At 47.0% G+C, this 19,594-nt stretch overlaps 2 protein-coding genes across 4 annotated transcripts in view; one reads left to right on the forward strand and one right to left on the reverse strand.

The window, feature by feature from the left end:
• The first annotated feature begins 1,282 nt into the window (after nt 1-1,282).
• On the forward strand, nt 1,283-9,123 carry bicc2 (bicaudal C homolog 2). Of its 3 annotated transcripts, XM_057043727.1 has the most exons (20): nt 1,283-1,644; nt 3,041-3,087; nt 3,321-3,390; nt 3,488-3,567; nt 3,706-3,867; nt 3,978-4,031; nt 4,243-4,458; nt 4,545-4,787; nt 4,887-5,018; nt 5,201-5,390; nt 5,504-5,637; nt 5,716-5,927; nt 6,008-6,137; nt 6,463-6,502; nt 7,610-7,776; nt 7,868-8,087; nt 8,155-8,321; nt 8,397-8,496; nt 8,603-8,726; nt 8,837-9,123. In XM_057043727.1, coding segments are annotated over exons 1-20 (2,760 nt in total). In that variant the 5' UTR covers nt 1,283-1,373; the 3' UTR covers nt 8,838-9,123. The 3 variants fall into 3 exon arrangements, with proteins under 3 accessions (XP_056899707.1, XP_056899706.1, XP_056899708.1); XM_057043726.1 differs by having other exon boundaries at nt 1,284-1,644; nt 8,603-9,123; XM_057043728.1 differs by having other exon boundaries at nt 1,285-1,644; nt 6,044-6,137; nt 8,603-9,123.
• Nucleotides 9,124-11,408: 2,285 nt separating this feature from the next.
• The window catches only part of spock1 (SPARC (osteonectin), cwcv and kazal like domains proteoglycan 1), a 63,139-nt gene continuing 54,953 nt past the window's right edge, over nt 11,409-19,594 (reverse strand). The window contains exons 8-12 of the mRNA XM_057043182.1: nt 15,724-15,843; nt 15,274-15,495; nt 15,093-15,149; nt 14,522-14,659; nt 11,409-12,764 (exon numbers count right to left, since the gene is read on the reverse strand). Coding sequence (XP_056899162.1) covers nt 12,568-12,764; nt 14,522-14,659; nt 15,093-15,149; nt 15,274-15,495; nt 15,724-15,843 — 734 coding nt within the window. The 3' untranslated portion in view covers nt 11,409-12,567. The remainder of the gene's footprint in view (nt 12,765-14,521; nt 14,660-15,092; nt 15,150-15,273; nt 15,496-15,723; nt 15,844-19,594) is intronic.

The following is a 19,594-nucleotide window of genomic DNA, read 5'->3' on the forward strand; positions in this document are numbered from 1 at the left end:
CTATTAATAATTTGCTGCTTGAACAGTTTCCATGGTTACACACTCAGTCTTTTTTTTATTAAACTCCCTGAAGCAAGTAAATTTTGCCTGGAGTTGTTCAAAATGTTAGCAAGATAATGTCTGCTGATTCGCCCTGGGCCAAATTTTTCCAGGCAGCATAGAAAACCCAGGTGGGTCTCTCTGGATCTGACTAACTGAATAATTTGTTCCCGCCCAAGTTTCAGTCTATACTTCATATCTCACGCTTGGTTATTTAAAGGCAAGGATAAAACCTAATAAGTACTGCGCAATTTATGATATTGCATTTGCTTCTATTGTCACATTGACTGGCTGCTTGTTCAGAAATAAGGGGGTGGAAACAGCCAAGTGGTATCATTAAGGACGGCATTGAGCTCCGAATGTAAATAATTGCACATTTACTCAAGGACTCTGCAAATTAGAGTTACTTATACTCAATATCAGAATTTTTATCTGGTGTGCCTTTACACTTTTGTTCCATCTGATGGCCACAGTTGCTATGGTGACTGTTAATGTTGTGCTTCTTAAAATAGAATGTCATTTAAATGTTTGGAATCATTTGAATGTTAGAGTATTTAGAGCAATGTCATTTTGAGGTGGGCACGAATTCAGGTGAGGGTGACAACAAATTCAAAGGACACATATTTTAAAGTAAATGTTTTCTTTCTTTTCACAGTATTTTTAAGTGCGGTATTCCTGCAGAGTGAGATAGTTGAATATTTTTCAAAGGAACTGTCATAGCCCCCCTCACATCACAAAAACAATCACTATACATAGCAACCCTCTGACTCCCGTCAACGCCCCCGACCGCTGGAATCTCAAGCCTTCGTACTTTTTATTCAGAGGAAGGGAGGGAGGGCATACACGGACGTGTAGGGGAGCCAAACTGGTTTGTTTTGTTAGCTGTGTCTGCTGGCGAGAAGATGGCTTTTCAGCATTTTCAGAATGTCTGTGTGAGGGAGATGTGGGTGGTGTTTTATCACAGGCCTCCACTGAACCTGAAGATTACAGGTGATCTGTTGGGATCAGAGGGGTCCCTGATTCTATTTGTCTTAGCAAAGCCTCCAGATAAAGAAAACATTGCTTGTGTTGTAGAAGAGGCTCTATTCACATCTGTGTGATGTAAGGCCAAAACAGCAAGAGAGAGAAAAGAGAGAGAGCGAGAGTGTGTGTGTGTGTGTGTGAGAGAGAGAAGAGGGTGGGAAATTTAAAGAAAGGCCCCGGGGTGAGAGAGGGGGGTCTTGCTCTCTCCCCTTTTCTCTGTGTGTGCTAGCTGTCTTGGTCACACTCATGCACACCTCCTCACACACACGCACACACACATACACACACACCGACAAGGGCTCAGTCCTGCTATGGCCACCACCGCTACCTCTGAGGAGAGTCTTCCAGCCCTGGCCGCTGTAGCAACGCAGCAGCCTGACGTGGAGAGTAGTGTAGGACCCGGCTCAGCGGCAAAACCTGAGCCCAGCGAGGCCCGGCAGAGAGACGGAGAGGAAAAAGAGGATGAGGAGGATGAAGAAGAAGGGCTGGGCCAGGAGAGCGAACGAGAGCAGAGTTTGGACCCCGAGTGGGTGGAGGAGAGGTTCAGGATTGACAGGAAGAAACTGGAGAACATGTTGTATGGTGAGTGAGCAGAGAGACACCAGAACCAGCTGATTTTAAACCTTCCTTTCTATATAGTGGCTTTTTTAGTAACACAACAAACCACTGGTGGTGTTTTCCATCTATTATCTACTAAACAACCATGCTGAAAATAGGTCAAATATTCTTAAATTAAGTCAAGTTTTCCTACTCCGAGCAAAATATTTAGTGCCACCAATGACCAGAAAGGAAGCAAAACATAACCTGGACGTGCTACAAGCAATGAGACTCCTTAGTTAAGATGATGAAAATAAAGATTGATTTCTGACACTCTTGTGAGAAAGTAGGATTAAAAAAACATTTTCCACAAACATAACTGTCCTTTAATGATGCGTGCAAAAATTAAAAAAACCAAAATGTTTCTGTTGCAGAAAATAAGCAAACCAAACTTCTCTGCTGGGGAGCTGTGCATTAACTGATAATATTCCAATAATATTGAGACTCTTTTTCTGTTTAGAACCCCCCCCCCCCATTCCCTAGAATTCCATGTTTTGCAGCCCTCTTCTCACTATCAGTATCTTCACAATCCGCTGAACTCCTGATGCTACTTATCTTGATTTTTACAAACCCTGCTGATACTTTGAGAAATATTCTTTCCATTAACATTCAGGTGTGGGAATCAGAGGACGGAGGGGCTTTGTCATTATCGCTGCTTTGCAGTTTTCGATAAGCGCCTCCCCTGTGATGCAGGAGAAGCTCTCCGTGTTTCAGATGTTTGTCTGTTTGTCCTCGCTCAGGCTCCTGATGGAACAGCTTTAATAGCTTCAGCTCTGTAAAGTCACTCATTTGAATGTGTGCAGGTGGGACTGTGCCTCTGACGCTGTTTAAACAGCTCCAGTCAGGCAGTAAATATCCATGTGTTTAATCTCTTTTGGATGATAATCTGCCAACCTTCAAGCGAGGGGAGAAGATTTAACTTTGCGATTGCTCTGGCGCTGTTATTTTAAGGTTTTCTTTCGTTTTGGGTCATGTGGGAGGTCTTTTGCGTCAGTAAATGCCATTAACATGATCAGCCGTTTCTAGGCTAATTTGCGATTGTCCCCCACACCACCTTTCTTTCTCCACCCCACACTGTTTTCCCCTCATTCCTCAGCTTCGACCAGCGTATCCCTTGGCGATGAGGGAGATGGAGGGCGTTCCAGGGTCTCCCCGCCTCCCACCCTGTAAATGTCAAGGCGGAGTGATGGCCTTTTAAAATTGTTTATGTTCCCGGGAACTCTTTTGTCCCGGTTGGCAAATTTCAGCTCGGTCAACATTTGAACGTTGACCTTCCACACATGACCGATATCGACTGATGGTGCTGTGAACACGTGACCATTGGCAAAAACTGCCGGAAACACCTGGAAGTTTGAAATGTGCATTTTTATCTGTCTTTCAGCTCCAAATCTTGGCAACGGGGAGACGGGAGAGGAGTTTTTTGAGAGGGTAAGAAGAAAGCCACTCCCCCAAGTGAAATCTGGATGTAACGTAGCATTATGTTAGCAAGAGCAACTCTTTCCCTCCGGCAGCATCCAGCCCATCGCTGTTTTTTTTATGGAGGCCATAACTCCAGTCTTTGAGATGCAAATGATGCCTTGTATTCTAGGTGTCAAAGCGCTCTGTTGTGTGTGTGGCATTCAATGACGGCGCTGTTTCTCCTATTGTCCGCGCCTTCGCAGGTGATGAGAGAAACTGACACTCAGGTGAAATGGCCATCCAAACTGAAGATTGGAGCCAAGTCAAAGAAAGGTGACGAGCCCTTGTTATGTAGCAGCTGCGTGTCGTCGCTCACGGTTGCTGGTGTTGTCCAGAAATCTGCTCAGACCTTCGTTGAATTTCCACATAGATCCGCATGTGAAGGTGGAGGGGAAGAGAGATGACGTCATGGAAGCTAAAAAGAGAATACTTAAAGTTCTGGAAACAAAGGTGAGTCCTCTGCTACAATCTACAGTAGATCTACCATAAACAATAAACAATAAACAGCTTCACGTATGATGAATTAAGTTTGGTTCTGTCTAATCTAATGTCAGACTGAAAAAATCACGCCAGAATTTTTCCGTCCAGGTAAACAAGGTGACTCTGAAGATGGATGTGGCCTATACAGAGCACTCTCATGTGATTGGGAAAGGTGGGGGGAACATCAAAAAGGTGATGGAGGTCACGTCTTGCCACATCCATTTTCCTGACTCTAACCGCCACAATGGTGCCGGAGAGAAAAGCAACCAGGTGACTCTGCTGGTTTCATTTATCTGCTAGGCGTGTGTGTGTGTGTGTGTGTTTGTGTGTGTTTGGTTATCAAGAACCTGAGGACAAGCGTATTTTTGTACATTTCCCAGGTCTCTATTGCTGGGCCCGTTGAAGGAGTAGAAGATGCCAGAAGGAGGATCAGAGTAAGCGCTCTGACTGTAATCCCAGCTGAACCTTTGGTTGCATTTTTATCCCTCTCAAAATTCAATTTTCCCCTCCTGTGACTGGACAGAGATCAATAGACTGATTAATACAAGAGCCTTCACGGGAGTGGGCCGGTGTATTTGTCAAAAAAGCCGTCGTCCTACAGCATTTTTCAGTGTTACAGCACTGGTTTTCCATCTTTTTTCCCAGGACCTGCAGCCTTTATCCTTGACCTTTGACCTCCCGGTCAGCATGGTGCCCCAGACCCTTCCTGATGCAGGGTCTCCGCTGATCCAGCAGGTCATGCAGACTTTGGGGGTCAATGTGAGCTTCAGGGCTGCGCCCCCTCACCCACAGGCACAGCCGGCCTTCTACGAAAGCTGCTGTACCGTGTGGGGCCTGCAGGGCAACGCCACCGCTGTGAAGGTCAGCTGTTGAACTGCATTCATTTAACAGTACAGAAGATTTGAAAGGGTCCAGTTCTCACCTACCATACAAATACCACCTGGCAGAAGGCAGCTTGCATCTTGATGGACCTGCTGCTCGGGTCAGAGGTCACAGTGAGCAGCCAGCTGGACGTTACCTCCCAGCAGCACCTCTTCCTGTTGGGGCAGAATGGAGCTCCCTTCCTGAGTGTCATGCACCAGACTCAGACCCAGATCGTCCTGCCGGACCTCAGCGCTCCTCAGAGCCCACCCTCCCTCCTCATCCAGGGCAGCCCTGACGGAGTGTGTCTTGCTCGCCAGCAACTCATGGTGCAGTTTTCTTTGGGCAGAACTTGGAGAGTTCTGGTTGCTGAGAGGAATGAATTTATTCATTTTTTAAATCCTGCGTTTATGGATTTTCACATCCAGGACTGCCTGCCTGTGTGTCTGATGTTCGATATGCGTGAAGACGGGGATGCCGATCCGTGCAAACTGGCTCAGATGATGCAGAACCTGGGGGTCTTCATAAGTGTAAAGCCCAAAGTCAAGCAAACCAGCAAGGTACAGCTTCAACAGGGTGTTTGCTAATGCTTTGCTGCTGTTGGAACCACATCGTAGGAGGAAATGCTAATTTTGTTTGGGACTAGTTCGATCCTTCACTCCAGAATAGGAGAGGTTTTTCGGATATTACCGTCACCTTGTGTGTTGCTCATTAAAATAAACCTCCACTGGATCTTTCACAGTCGGTGGTGGTGAAAGGTCTGGAAAGAAACATCTCCTGCCTTTATGAGGCTCGTCGTCAGCTACTGGGGTTGAATTCCTGTGTGTCTGCCAAGGTAACCCAAATGACCCCTGACCCCGCGTTTGCCAGTAGCGGGCCAGCTAATTACTGGTTCAACATGCTGCTGCAGCAGCTTCGGCTGTCTGAGCAGGGTGAGAGTGCATGTTTATCTTTTTTTCTTCATTAGTCTTTTTTTGGATTGTTTGATTAATTTCTAGAAGGTGCCTGTTCGTTGATAACTGTTTCTCTCTGATCTGATGATCAGGTTCTCTCCCTGCTCTGGCTCCAGAGGTGCAGAATGGTACTAAGCCTCGTCCCTCACCTCCACCCGGGCTCACCGCTCCTCCTGATGAGGGAAGGACTGGACTGAAGGGTACAGACTGCCGGCCACTCGAGAAGGTTTATTCTATATTTTCTCCTCATATTTATTCGGTCATTATAGAGCCATCCTGATCAGGCAAAAAACAACCTTTTCAGATCCTTGAAGCTGAGGATGTCTCTGGCCAGTCAGAAGAGGAGCTCTCCAAAGTAAATGTGTCGTCATCACCTTCACCTGACGTGTGTGATGCAGGAAAGAGCATCAGCAGGATGGGGATGATGGCCCGGCGAGGGAGCCTTCAGGGTCCAGAAGTGCCCAAACCTTTCCTGCAGGGCAGACGCCACTCGACCGGGCAAGCGCTAACGTACAGGTGGGCCAAACTCCCCCGAGAGCGATCTAACCAAAATATTCTGCTAGAAACACATCCAGACCCAAGGTATATTCATACAGTTCCAATTGCAGTCAACTCCATCCTGAATCTGATAGATTGATGAACGCACAAATAGAAGACAGAAGGAACGAGCGGAGGAACGGTCTGAGGAGGGACGCGCTGCCGGGTTCTGATGTGCTGAACTCTGAGGTGAGAGCGGCGCAAAACCAATTCACAAACTATACGTCAAGACATTTATTTGATTTGGAATCCCACGAAAGACCCATGAAAAATGTCACGTCGGAGAAATATTACCATCAGATAGTAATATGCTCCCATGGAAGCCAAAAGGAGGAAGAAGAGTCAGGAAAAGAATGTGGAAAAACATTAGAAATAGCCACATTTCACACAGCCTATTTAACCAGTTTACCACATGCCATCAGCACACGTTCCAGCCGCCGTTTGTTTTTAGACACCACCATTAGGACATAAAATCAATTTCATTCATTATTTACCTTTCCTACTTCCGGTGTAGGATTATGACTACGAGAAGAAGAAACTGCTGGCAACCAGAGGTCGGTGTCCTTGAATATTTCATAATTCTTCCTGCGTTGCTGCGGTTCTGCTGCTTTCACGAGCTGCCGCAGCAACAACTGAGGTGCTGCCAAACACCTAATATGATAAGGAGGAACACTCAAACACAGTAAAATGGAATTCTGAGAGGAAGTTCTTGTTTGGCTGCTGAAAGAACCACTTATTCCCAAACTCATCTGAGCACAAAGGGCAAAGGAGTCACCTAAATCAACAACTCAAAGCCTTTTAAAAAAGGTTATGCAGCCGTGCCGCTAAACATGATTTAATGGCACATGATGAGGACGCCTATCTAGTTTATTCAGGCACATAATAGAGGGAGCACATTAATATCCTGAGCAGAGACACCGAGTTACTGGAGGGGAAACATTTCAGCCTTGCTCAATGCCAGGAGAACTGATAGAGGGGCCCCGTTATGAGCTGCGCTGTGCCAGAGATATAATAGAGCCGCGCTGACACTCCCACTTTATTCACATGTGGCAGGTGCCCCATACATACGACACACACACACATGCAGAGAGGACCTCATCCATCATACTGCAGAGTGAGAGATACAGGATCTGCAGCCAAATGGCGCTAAATTCCCCCAGTGTTGCTTTTATAGGATTATGAATTAGCGGTTTGAATGAGCCATCTGCAACACAGCCATTAACACCCCCATATGCCGCTGTACAAATGAGACATTTACTGACAGAATCCACACAGACCCCCAACCCACCTGTAGTGTTCCTGCTGATACTGCGGTACTGGGAGTGCTTTTGCAGTTTTCCTTTTTCTTTCTTTTTTTTAAATCACACATTCGCACGTGCATCACGTGCCAGCGTGTCGGGGTCAGCCGTTCGTGGTGTGAGCATCTGTTTCCGTCTCAGGCTCAGATATCCGAATGTTATTGAGGATGTCACATGCTGGCAAGGAGAAGCAGCTTGTGTTGCTGTGTTTAGACTCTCAACACTGAAGAATAAATGTGTTGTCATGGTGAAGTGATGCGTGGTTTTTTAAATTCCCTATAGCCTTAAATTTATTATTTGAATTTTGATTTCACTCTCTTAGCTGATGGGTCTCTGATACCCGACTCCTGTGTGTCTTGTTAGCCATGCAGAGGAAGCCCGTGGTCACTGAGGTCCGGACGCCCACTGACACGTGGAGCGGACTCGGTTTCTCCAAGTCCATGCCGGCCGAGGCCGTCAAAGAGCTGCGCAGCATCAGCCGACGCTGCTACAAACCCTATCTGAGCACCATCGGTGCCCAGCAGAACCAGGTACTGAACCATCAGGCTAGCCCACGAAGCAGCATCATAAAAGAAAGAGTGGTGTCACCACCATGGCCTCTCTCTGTACCCCCCTCCCCAGTCATGGGCCGCACAGACAGCAAAGGTCTTCAATGGGAGCGACTCTGAGAACTGGAGAGACCGGCGAGGCTCTGCGTCGTCATCTGTACCTGTCTCTTCTTCCTCCTCCTCCTCTTCCTCCAGCTCCTCCCCATCCTCCCCACCGTCAGCCTTCTCCTCATCCACCACGTCCTTCCCTGCTTTCTCCTCGTCGATGAACAGAAGCAGAGATGACCGACCCCGTAAGTCTCACGCGCGTGCATCTAGATAGCTACGCAGATCGATAGGAGCTTCTGTCTTATCCTCTAGTCGAGGGCTTCCTGAGCAGCAGCGGCGGCTTCGAAGGCTTTTGCTCGTCCAGGCGGGTGTCCACGTGCAGCCAGAACAGCCTGTCCCCTCAAATTACGGACGACCTGCCTGAGCTGCTCAGCCAACTTGGCCTGATTAAGTACATCGACATATTTGAGCAGCAGGAGGTGAGTGCCAACCCTCTCAGTGTTCAGCTCCGTTAATACCTGTCAATGATGCATCTGCTTTCTGCACTCATCCAGATTGACTACCCAACCTTCCTCACCCTCTCCGATGAGGATCTGAAGGAGGTGGGGGTCTTCACTTTTGGAGCCAGGCGCAAGATGTTGCTGGCAATCGCAGGTAAGAGTCGAATTTCCCCGACTCAGGGCTGAATCTCCATCTGTCTGCATTGGGAGGCATCCAGCCCCTCTTGTGGAAGAGACAAAGCCTTTTATCTTCATTTCAGACCTGAGCAAGAGTAAAAGGAGGCTGTCAGATACGCCGGCGGTGAAGCCCGGCTACCTGGAGGGTGGCGCCAGTGGGCGACTACCGCGAATCATGGATGTAGACGCTGCCCAGAGTAACCACTGGTAGACGGAGCGCCCAGTAACTCTCAACTCCGTAAAATGGAGCTTTTGTTCACAGTGATTCTGTTTAGATGTGCTTGTTTTATAAATGAATGTATGAAATTTCTGTCTAGAGAAGCAATCAGAGAGATTTCAACATTTGAACCCAGTGCCTTTGAATGACAGCCAAAACCCCAAAGTTTTTGAAGACAAGGAGGACTTCTCTTTCAAACCTCTGATTTAAAACAAGCTGTAGATGGAGAGCTGGAGCTTTATGATCCGTTGTGGTGCATCGTTGCCTTGTTCTTATGCAAACTCACTCTTTTGCATTGATAAAGTCACTTTTACACAATGTTTATGCAAGTGGGTGTAAATGGAATTGTACTGTAATCTAACAATAAGTAAAATATGAAGAAGCGGCTGTCCAGGCTGTGCTTTCATTATCACACCTAGCAGAACCAGAGTGGAAGGAGAACTGATTGGTTATCAAATCAGGGAAAAGTTAAAGCAGCAAATTAAACCCTTACATCATTCAGGCAGCCTTCAGCAGCATCAAACTACATGTAACTCTGTTTTAGTAGCCCGACTTCATTATAAAAGCTACATTACACTATAGTTTTACAGTATGCAGACTGAGTGGGCACAAGATTTGGACCACTAGAGGGCGCTCGAGTCACACACTGTGCTTGGAAACCTTACCGTAAATTAGCATTATAAATAAGGGATCTTCCTTATGGAGAAACAGTGACAGGGGCTTTAGAATTCTTAGAGGATTTTGTGAAGTTGGATATAAACAGTAGCAGCAGTCAGATTAGGTAAAAAATAATGTGAAAATTAAAATGCATTCCTCGGCGCCAGGGTAATGTAACAAGTTTTCGTAATGTCGTTCAGTCTCGCCTGACTGCTCACCTATAGGCTCCAATTTAATTTATCATCTGTTGCCAGGAGTAAAACCACTGGAACCCTTTTTGTGTTGTTTCTTGTTTAATTTATTCACTTTACCCAGCGATTTGGTGCTATCAGAGGGACGGATAATGAACACCAACGGAGCTGCCCTTCTTTAAATTTGCTTACTGATCCAAAAAACAAAAAATAGATTACCCCAAAAAAAGGGGGAAAAATATCACCACGGGCATTGAGCAGCTCTGATGCTTTCGGAGGCTCCAAAGGCTGGCTGGCCCGATGGCAGCTGAGCATCAAAGCATGTGGAAGTGGAAGTGGTGGGCTGTGGCAGATTAGAGAGATGATCCCTGCTTATTACAATGTCTCTGCCAATTACACAGGCTGGATTTAGACCAGTGATCCTCAAATGTGCTGCGTGGATTCTTGAGCACTGCTGGATTCTTTGTATTTTCCTCCCCTTGCCAGGTAGTTAACTGCAGCCTCCCCGTGGCCGTGGGGCTAAAACCCTCAGGACTTCGGAGAGGCACTTGGCTTTCCCAGCTGTAGAGTCAATCTCCTCACATGGCCCAGTTACACTGGAGATATGCAGAGTGAGGCATGGGAGCAGACTTTGCTCGCAGCCTGGTCTGTTTTCCCAAAGTTTTCTCCAAGTTGCAGCCAGAGTTGATCCGTTACAGCCGCTGCATTCACTCGGCGCTCATATATGAGCGGATGGAATGAGCCCACTGTTCAAGTCTCTCCTCAGCTTTCTAGTTACTCTCAGTTTATTCTTCTGGTTCTGATGGTCTCTGACTTTACTGTCTAACATCACTCGTGCTGGATACAGCAGATATCGTAAAAACGAAGCATTTTATGACTAAGATTGAAAGCCAAATCGATGTGCCACAGAGTCAGTTAAAAAGAAGATGATCAGAAGTTCCTCTGGCGTTTCCGGACCGAGGCGCCTGACAGGGAACCCATCAGGTGATTGTTAAAAAGAAAAACCGCCAATAAAGAAAGGAAATGGAAGCTCAGATGGCCCCGAGGACCCACAGAGGAGCGTGCCGCTCTCCGTCTGACTGAGCTGAAGATGGAGCTCCCTGCTCCAGGAGGGTGAGGGGGAGAAAACAGAGGAACAGGAAGTCAAGGCTGGGGTGGAGTCATGCGCCTGGTGGTCGGGGACAAATGTGGAAAATAATGACGTGGGAACGCTGTTACAGAGACGGAAGAGTGACGGAGGCAACGCGGGAAAACGCACTGTGGCTCTGTTATTGCGTGGTGAGGAGCAACACGGTAATCATAGTTCTGGCTGCGGTCTGGAACAAAGTTGACACAGTAGAGGAAAAAAAAGAAGAATGCAGTGAATACTCGGCAGCTATCGCTACATATTCTGGTGATGCGGCTGCAGAACTGGGTCATTACAGACGCTCTGTTGTTTGCAGTCTAATTTGATGCTTGTGCTGCTCCAGTTATCCTTTTGGCCTCTGATTGTTGCTTTAAAAGTTGTTTAAAAGTGCTGAGCGGGCTGTTTCCAGTCCGCGGGGTCAGCTGTCCCATTAGCCGGCGATATTACGAAAGCAGCCGTTACGATTTTACGGCGTTCTTTTGGCCCGTCTGGCTGTGTGACTGCCCTCGCCGAGGCGGGAGCGCTGCTGCTGCTGGCATTTATGTCCTTCCCTGACAAGAGCGGCTGATTCTCAAGGTTGGAAAAGGTCAGAGCTGCCAGAGGGCTTCGGTTGCTGGACTACAGAGAAAGCTTCAGGAAATCACAACGATCAGGGCGGGGACGGCGCCGGGTAGAACACACACACACGGACACGCCTGTAAGGTTCAAAAGACACCCAGAGTGTCGCTTTACTTAATTTTTCAAAGTTACAAATAAAAGCTCACTTAGTTGACATGGTGAAGATTTCATATTTAAATCACTGAACATATCCAAGGTCGGAGGCGGAGCACAGCCTCTTCTCTCCTCTGCTTGCCTGCCTGCACGTGTCCTCCCAGCTCAGGAGCAGCATCTTCTCGCGTCCTTGCACAGTTCAAGAACCCCGGCAGAACCTCCGGACTACTGAGTAAACACACCTTCGGACTGTGCAGTTTGGGTTTCTGCGCAGCTGCTCTGTAATGCAGCTCCCTGCCTCCTGAGATTGGGAGGAGATCCAAACAGACAGCATCAACATAGCAACACATCAGCAGCCACATAGGCGTCACGTTCTGTTTGAGATGCATAGAGCGAGACCCGGCCAGGTAAACCTCTCTTTTACAGAAACACGATGAGAAACATGCAACAACAACGACAATACATCATTAACCTCATTGCTTCCTGGGCTTTCTGGGACATTCAAGATTGACAATTTAATAATTTACAGCCCTCCTGGAGAGAGAGGGAGCATCTGAGGGCCTGCGAGCATGTTGTGGAAACATATCTGAAGGCCAGAGCGGGCCCGGCGATGGAACACGGAACATGAAAAGCCAATCAGAATACAGGGAAGGCGACCTGCTATCTGGAGTTCCTTGGTGGAAACATATTTACATCCAGTACATCAGCTAATGTGTCTGACCAGATGTTCTGACGTGGACATACAGACAGGGGAGGGGGAGATTAGAGAAAATGGAGAGAAAACCGGGGAGTAAAGAGAAAATAGAGCTGTAAGTTGCTGTTGTGGAGGTTAAAGATCGAAGGTTTGAGGGGTGGCAGAGGGAGAAATTGGACAGTGTGAGCGGAATTCTGAGAGAGTCTTGACAGTTGTTGTTGGAATCTAATAAGCTCTGTGTTTTCTGTCTGAGCAAAAGGGGGAGACACTTGAGAAGCAAAAGGTTGATAAAGTTCACCAAAGAAGAGAGATATGAGGGGGAGGGTGAAGGATTACAAAAGAAGAACCGCTGCCAAGGTAACTGGAGGAGGAAACGTTGGAATGGCTTCAGATCTGTGCTAAGTTATCGGAGATTCCCAGTCGGCTGATAGCAGATTGGACTGGGAGCAGAGCTACCAAGTGTAGCCAGTCTCGTCATCCTTATCGTCGTCCTCGTCCTCGTCGTCCTCGATGGTTCCCCGGGGGTGAAGCCGACCCCTTCTTTTCTTCTGCCGGCTCCGCCCGCTCTGCGAGGGCTCGTCTTCCTGGTCGTCAAGGAGAATGACTCCGCCTCCGCTGCCAAAATCCCCCGATGTCTCCTGTTCCTCATCTGGACCATCAAATAGAACAGGCAAATGATCAGGGAGGCTACCTGCTCTAAACCGTTATACAGAATGCACAGTCCGAACACCCTCTACAGCACTCATCTCTAAAACACATATTTAATTATTAGTCTATACACTGTTCAATGGCAGCATTCATTGTTATTTTCATTTTTCTTTTTTGTTATTTGTGCTGTTGTGATCGTCTCTTACATGTGCAAGTCCTGATGTTTGTTTTAAAATTGATTACTGGTGCAAACAGAGCCAATTATCTCACGCACCCATTAAATGAAAGCAGACCTTAAAGTTGTGCTTAAATTCAGTGTGAAACAGATGAACACACTGTGTTACAAATGTTCTCTTGCTGAGTAGCACTCAAAATGCTAAAATCCATTTGTTGTTCTTGTGTCCCGGCCATTGCAGAGCAGCCCTCTGACAGCACAATAAGTGGGCCTAATAATAGCTGTATGCTCTCACTATGCTCTCGATTTATTTGGGTTTGAGTCGTGCAGCACTCAGGCTACTGTCACTGCTCATTAGCGGCAGCATTTGAGGCGACTTAGTCATTAATCTACACAAAGTTTTACAAAGAACATAAATATGCTCAACTGCAAGAATAGACATGCTAATTTATATTAAGAATGTGAAGTGGCAGGGAGTTTTGCATAGTTTTTACAGTGGTGATGCTAATATTTGATAGCATGTTAATGTAAAACACCATAATGTGAGCAAAAAGCTAATAGTCTGTGTTACCACAGCTACTCACTATTCAATTCAACAGTAAAAATATATATTTTTTCTCCCTCATCAGAGTTTTATAATGGATTTCATTGATCTGCCTCATGCACACCCGCATGCTTGAACCTGTTAGGCCACGGGAGTGAGAGGGCTGACAAAGAGAGACAACAGAGAGGAAACAAAGAGATGCCTCATCAATATCGGAAGCTGCAATTACTGACTTTGGACTGGGACGACATTTGAGTGAGCTGTTATCTGTGACTGTGAGCTGCCTGTGTGATTGGTAATAAGAATGTGTGCGAGGATTCCTGCTTGTTAGTTATTCCCATTTTTCCTTGGTCCAATCACATGGACATTGATTCGCTGCAAAGTGCTTCTATTGGCCTTTGGACGATCCCCTTTGTATTTGGAAGGCTGCCTTATGATATATATATTCTTTGCCAAATGCATCTTCTCTGATGCCTGATCAGGAAACAGATAGATAAATATATAAATAATCAAAGAAATGGATGGATAGATATCTAGTGTGATGGATTTCACTACTTGACATACATGGCTCTGGTGTTTAATCAAAGCTGCATGAGCAGAATACCAGAAGCTCATATTATCAGACTGCTAGCAAACCAAGCAGACAATTTTCATGTCTAATCTCTTTCCTAAACAGATAATTAGTGGAAAAACAAAGAAAATGCACAATTTCTAAGGCTGGAAAACAAAGCTGTCTCGGTATTCAACTGGGGAACAAGTGAGAAGCAACGGCGCTAATTACCTCCGATGTCATAAAACCACTGTGTTTTATGATTGCTAGCACTGCTGGCATTGTGGGAATTCATTTTTGTGTAAGGTGAAGCCCCTACGCGCTCATGAGACAAGGGCAGCACACTAACACCTCTACATCCAGTAATCCTGCTAATATGTATTCTATGACGCTGCAGGGTCATTCCACCAGGTGAAACAGGAGACTACACGTGGTCTGCTGTCTCTGCGCCACATTTGCTGCATGTTTTGGTGAGTGCTGAGATCCTACCGCAGTTTGGGTTCCCCTGTTTTCTGGAGCCGGCGATCTCGTTGCCGTATTTGTCCACGCACCAGCACTGGCCGGTGCTGCCGTGGCACTGGGTGGGCTTGAAGTAGCCTTCGTCGGTACACCGAGGGATGTAAGAGCCTGGAAATCGGCCGGACAAAGCTTAAGATGAGGGCGTGTCAGGAGCTTTAAATACAACAAAATCCAAGGCGGGGAGTGATCTCGTCTGGGTCCCCGTAGTTCTCCGCTCAGAGGGAGATCAATTACCGCTGTGCAAGTGGCGAGACGGAAAGCATACGTTTTGCTGAGCGGAGGGGAGTCACTTCAGATTACACACCGAGCACACACACCCGGACGTAAATAGCCCAGCACGCGCCTTGTTCCACCTCCACCTGACAAAGTGTCAGCTCATTTTTCATGCTGTTTGGAGCAATCCGCCCGCCGGACGGGAGCGGCGCCCAAAACGTCAGCGTGCGTTTTATTTCATTTCGTGGTCCGCTTGAAACCGTTAGAAGGAAGCTCAAGGGTGAGGTAGGGGGGCTGGGTGGGTGTGTGTCACATCACTCACACTCACCTATGAGAGTCTTTCTTTGACTCTGGATCCTGGTCTTCTCGGTCTGGCAGGGCAGCCCTAAACCAGAGAGCACACAACGGTTCTTCAGTATCTCCTTTGTTATCAAAGGTCCATCCACTGATTAGCAGAAGCAACTGCCCTCTGAACGAGGACCTCAGCCCCCCCACGCCCCCGCCCTCACCCTCGGGTTTCTGGAAGCAGTAGCACCACTCGTTGTTGGACAGCTTCCCATCCTTGAAGGAGTCGCAGGAGTTGAAGAGGGGCTTCATGCACGTCTCGTACTTGTCCAGATACAGGGCGCTCAGCTCTGACTGGTCCAGCAGCAGGTCAAAGTTCATGTCCAGTTTATTGAACATCCAACCCAGCGAGTCCTTACAGATTGGGAGGATGCTGGTGTCGAAGTCTAGAGGAGGAGAAACAGTTAAAGTTCGAGCGATTAAACAAAAGAAACCCAGCCGATTTTAGCGAGGTTTTTATTTGTTTCCTTTCTTCTCGCAGCACGGTGGGATGTGGACGTGTGCTGACACGAAGGGAAACCAGAACCGGGCTGCTGTCAGCATCACCGTCAACACCTGCCCCCTCACACACACACACACACACACACACACTGACTGGGGAGGCAGATACTCACGTCCAGCGGTGGAGTCAGAGTTGTCAGAAGATTTGAGATCTCTGTTGGTGTCGAGGTGAAGAATTCTGAACCAGTCCTTCAATCTGGCTGCAAGACTGTGGAGTTCTGAGTCTGTGCAGCCTACACACACACACACACACACACACACACACACACACACAGAGTTAACAAAGCTTTCTTTGGCAATCCTACATCTCAAACACGTCTCTCTGCGTTTCTGTGTCCATATCTTCATGTTCATATTTTCAGGACTAAAGGAAAACACTACAATCCGATCAGCTGCTGCGCTGATCCTCCTCTCACCGCTGCTCCCCAGCGAGAACTGACAGTTCATTTCATGGCCCCCCTAATTAAAAGTAAAAGCCAGCCTCGGCGGCTGCCTGTCGGCTCCCTGGTTCCTCCAGCCCCACAGGACCCTCCCTTCAGTGCTGCTTCTGCCTCGTCTGTCAGTCCGCTCATTCGCTTCTCAGCCCCAGTATTTCCTGTTTCTGACTGACGCTGTCCTCGATTCTAATCCGGGGCCCGATGATGGGCGAGAGCCCGTCTCAAGGCCTCACGGCTGCTCCGGAACATGGGAGGGTTTGTTCAGCAATCCAGCTGAGAGCGACAGGAGATTTCCAATGTTAATCACGCGCAAATACAGTAAAACCTGCGGGGGCAGGAGGAGGAGGAGGCTTCCGTTATCCGTAATCTCAAGTCTCTCCGCTCCTTTCACAGAAAGACAGAGAACACGATCCGGCCTCTCTCGACGGCGGGCAAAGCCGCAATCAACCTTCACGTCCCATCAGATCTCGTTGCGGTGGGCATTCTTCTCTTCCAGCCTCGCCGTGATGGAAACATGACACCCGGGTAGATACGCTCATTTCCCCGCCTATTCCGGAGCGACGCTATAACGTCCACTGAAGTGAAGGATGTGGAGGTGTAAAGCGATCTGCATTCCGCGCGCACGCATCAAAGATAAGCCGGGAAGACAAGGCCGTCTGGCCAGTTCTGTGCTTTCCTGCCGGGATGTTCGTGGAAAAGTGGCGCCACAGGCGTCAACCTCGCCGGGAGGGAGAGAGAATCCGAGTGTCTTCGGACCACAGATTTATATTTACATGCAATATGATTATTACGCTCGCATTTGTAGAATTGTTTTCCTCATGGAGCGCCACACGCACTTTTTCTAGCGGAGCATTTAGGACTGTGTCGTTATAGCTTCGGCTATAAAAGAGAGAGAGCTCCAGGTAACAGGCTGGACACATCCATCCAGGCTGGCTGTGACAATGCCCCTGGAAAAATGAGGTTTTGCTGTGTGTGCGCGTGTGTGTGTGTGTGTGTGTGTGTGTGTGTGTGCATTCCGACCCTTGAGGAGCAGACAGATGACATTTCTCAGAGCTCTTCAACAGTCTGGAGGATGGAGAGAAGGAGAAAATCTAAACATTCTAAATGACAAAGATGTTCTGCTTTTCTCAGGCTGCATTATCAAGATTCCTGAGGAACCTCCTGCAGGGTGTTCATCTCCACCAGGAGGATGGGAGCGCGTACAGGAATAATGCTGCTAGCAGGCTAAGGCTAATTATGCGACGTTTAAAAATGCAGTCATATTCCTCTCTTATGGACACATTAAAGGGCAGCAGGTCAAAGCGCTGGTTTATCCCACCGATCAGTGGTTGCCGTTTGGGGAAAAAAGAATGTTTTTTTCATGCGTATGTTCTACATCCCACAGACACTAACTGGGCGATATGAAACAAGCTCGGCCCACTGGTAGAAACTGCAGCATCGATTAAATGGAACCAAATCTGAGCTGAACAAAACAACATTGTTTATTCTGTTTCATTCCCCGGTGTGATGGAGCGCTCTTTACTGCAGGGGGCCTCGCATTAATAACGGCCCGGACGCCTTGGGTCCTTTAATTATACAAGTCGGACTAATATGTAAGTAAATTATTAGATCCGCCAGGAGAAGGCTATGCTAATGCTACCTGGGGAAAACATGCAGACTTGTTTTTTACGTCCAAGTTGTTGGATTCCAGACAGGTTGTGAGAGCCAGTTTTGACCAGTTAGATTAATTCCAGTTTAGATGCGGAGGAGTAGAGATGAGGAGGAACGAGCGGAGGAACCAATCAGGACAAAGAGGGTGATCCCACACTTTTAGTCATCACTCTGTTCCTCCCTCTTCCCTCTGACTGACAGGGAAGGACTGCATTTGTCTTTATTCTAAATTATTGATCTGCTATGACTTTGTTTATGGTTGTTTCTCCATCTCTCTTCCTCATCTGGTTATGTTTTCAGAAAACAAGCTGCATCTTCCGATTCCTAAAGAGATCCAGCATCTTATTAAGGTTGACTTTGCTCCGCCCGGCCTGGCGTCACCAGGGTCAAGTCTCTAGATGTTTGCTCTTTGGCCCACGGCGTGTCTCCACAGACCCTCCTCACCTCTCTCCTCATTGTGACCCAGATAATTTCAGCCAGACGTGACACGGCTGCAGTCTGGGTAAAAAACACCGAAAGCCGGAGCTTTAAACCTTCACATCTGAAGGTCACATCTGCTGCTCCCTTCGTCTCTCTGTTGCCACAGCGAGGTCAGGCAGACTCAGAGATGTCAGGCGCCTTTTCAGAGGCCGTTAAAAAGATAACTGCCAGCGCGGTGCTGGAACCGGCATTAGACCGAGACGGATAGAAATCAGAGTTTTTCTGATTTGCTTTATGAGAAAAGGTGCCCCCCCCTCCCAAAAAAACCACCCTCTTCTGGGCTCAATTTGGATCAAAAGGTTCACTCTGTCGTTTCACAGACGTGACACAGGTCAACCCCCATTTTCAGAACACTTTTAAAGAATTGCTGGATTCCTTCAAAGAAGCTCCTCTTTCGGTTCAAATGTATTTTTAAAATGAGTCCCAAAAGGGAGATTAACTTTTTTACAAAAGCAACATCTGCGCTCACTAAATCTGGTGGTTTCATTTAATAAAAATAGCAGATTTGATTGGATGAAACGCGGTCTTCAAGGAGATAACGAAACCAATTATTTAAGGTCTCTAGGACAAGATTTTCATCACCGTCACCCTAGATAACTAAAAATAAATGAAACTAAACAGCCAACAAGCTGATGAATAAGTTCATTAGGAATCATATTCCACTAAAAAAGCAGAGCTAATAAGTTAACAGACAATGTCGCCTTCACTATGTTTTAGTTGACCAAACATGCCCGCATTAATAATTCAATTTGATGTTATGCTCTATGAAGCTTTACAAAATGATTTTATTAGTTTTGATGAAAATCAAAGCAATTTTCCGGGGAGGTTAAGCATTAAATTGTATAAAATCTAACACTGAATCTTTGAATATGGTTCTTGTATTGGTATGACAGGTGCAGTATAGTGCCAGGCAGCATAGTTGCCCTGGCAACTACCTCTTGACTAAACTTTTAGTGTTGCAGAAGAAAGATGAAGCAAACTATGGACAGAATGCTACATATTTTAACCACAGTGAGGCCACTCTCACTCATCAAAGTTAGTCGAAGCACATGATCTACATGTAATAGAGCTGCGGTCCCAGTAAAATAATTATCCGGATTAAGAAATTCCAACACAGGAATTGGTGTGCTTGGCTGAAAAGTGCATTTATTCTAAGTGCAGACTTCCTTTTTGCTCCCGTGATCTGAGAATTACCTGAAATTCAGTCTGTGAGGCTGCAAAAGGATGTGGCACAATAAAGTCTAGTTTAAAAGTGTGTCTAATGGTCCCTGACGTGTCCGCTGTGATGCTCTGGTGTGTTCGAGAACAGCCAAATATTCGCTTTTACTTAACAATTTTGTCCTTCTATACTATAAAATGTTGCTTTTATTTCCAGTCAACTGCTCTAAAGTTCCATTTGAGGAGAACTTCCCTGTGG

The sequence above is a fragment of the Takifugu flavidus genome, chromosome 9 (genome assembly GCF_003711565.1).
Source record: "Takifugu flavidus isolate HTHZ2018 chromosome 9, ASM371156v2, whole genome shotgun sequence".
Taxonomy (NCBI): Eukaryota; Metazoa; Chordata; class Actinopteri; order Tetraodontiformes; family Tetraodontidae; genus Takifugu; species Takifugu flavidus.

Coding starts and splice junctions, on each gene's coding strand:
- bicc2 (XM_057043726.1), top strand. CDS start 1,374: ATGGCCACCACCGCTACCTCTGAGGAGAGTCTTCCAGCCCTGGCCGCT. Junction 4,788..4,886: donor TTGCTCGCCAGCAACTCATG/GTGCAGTTTTCT, acceptor TTTCACATCCAG/GACTGCCTGCCTGTGTGTCT. Junction 5,019..5,200: donor AAGTCAAGCAAACCAGCAAG/GTACAGCTTCAA, acceptor GATCTTTCACAG/TCGGTGGTGGTGAAAGGTCT.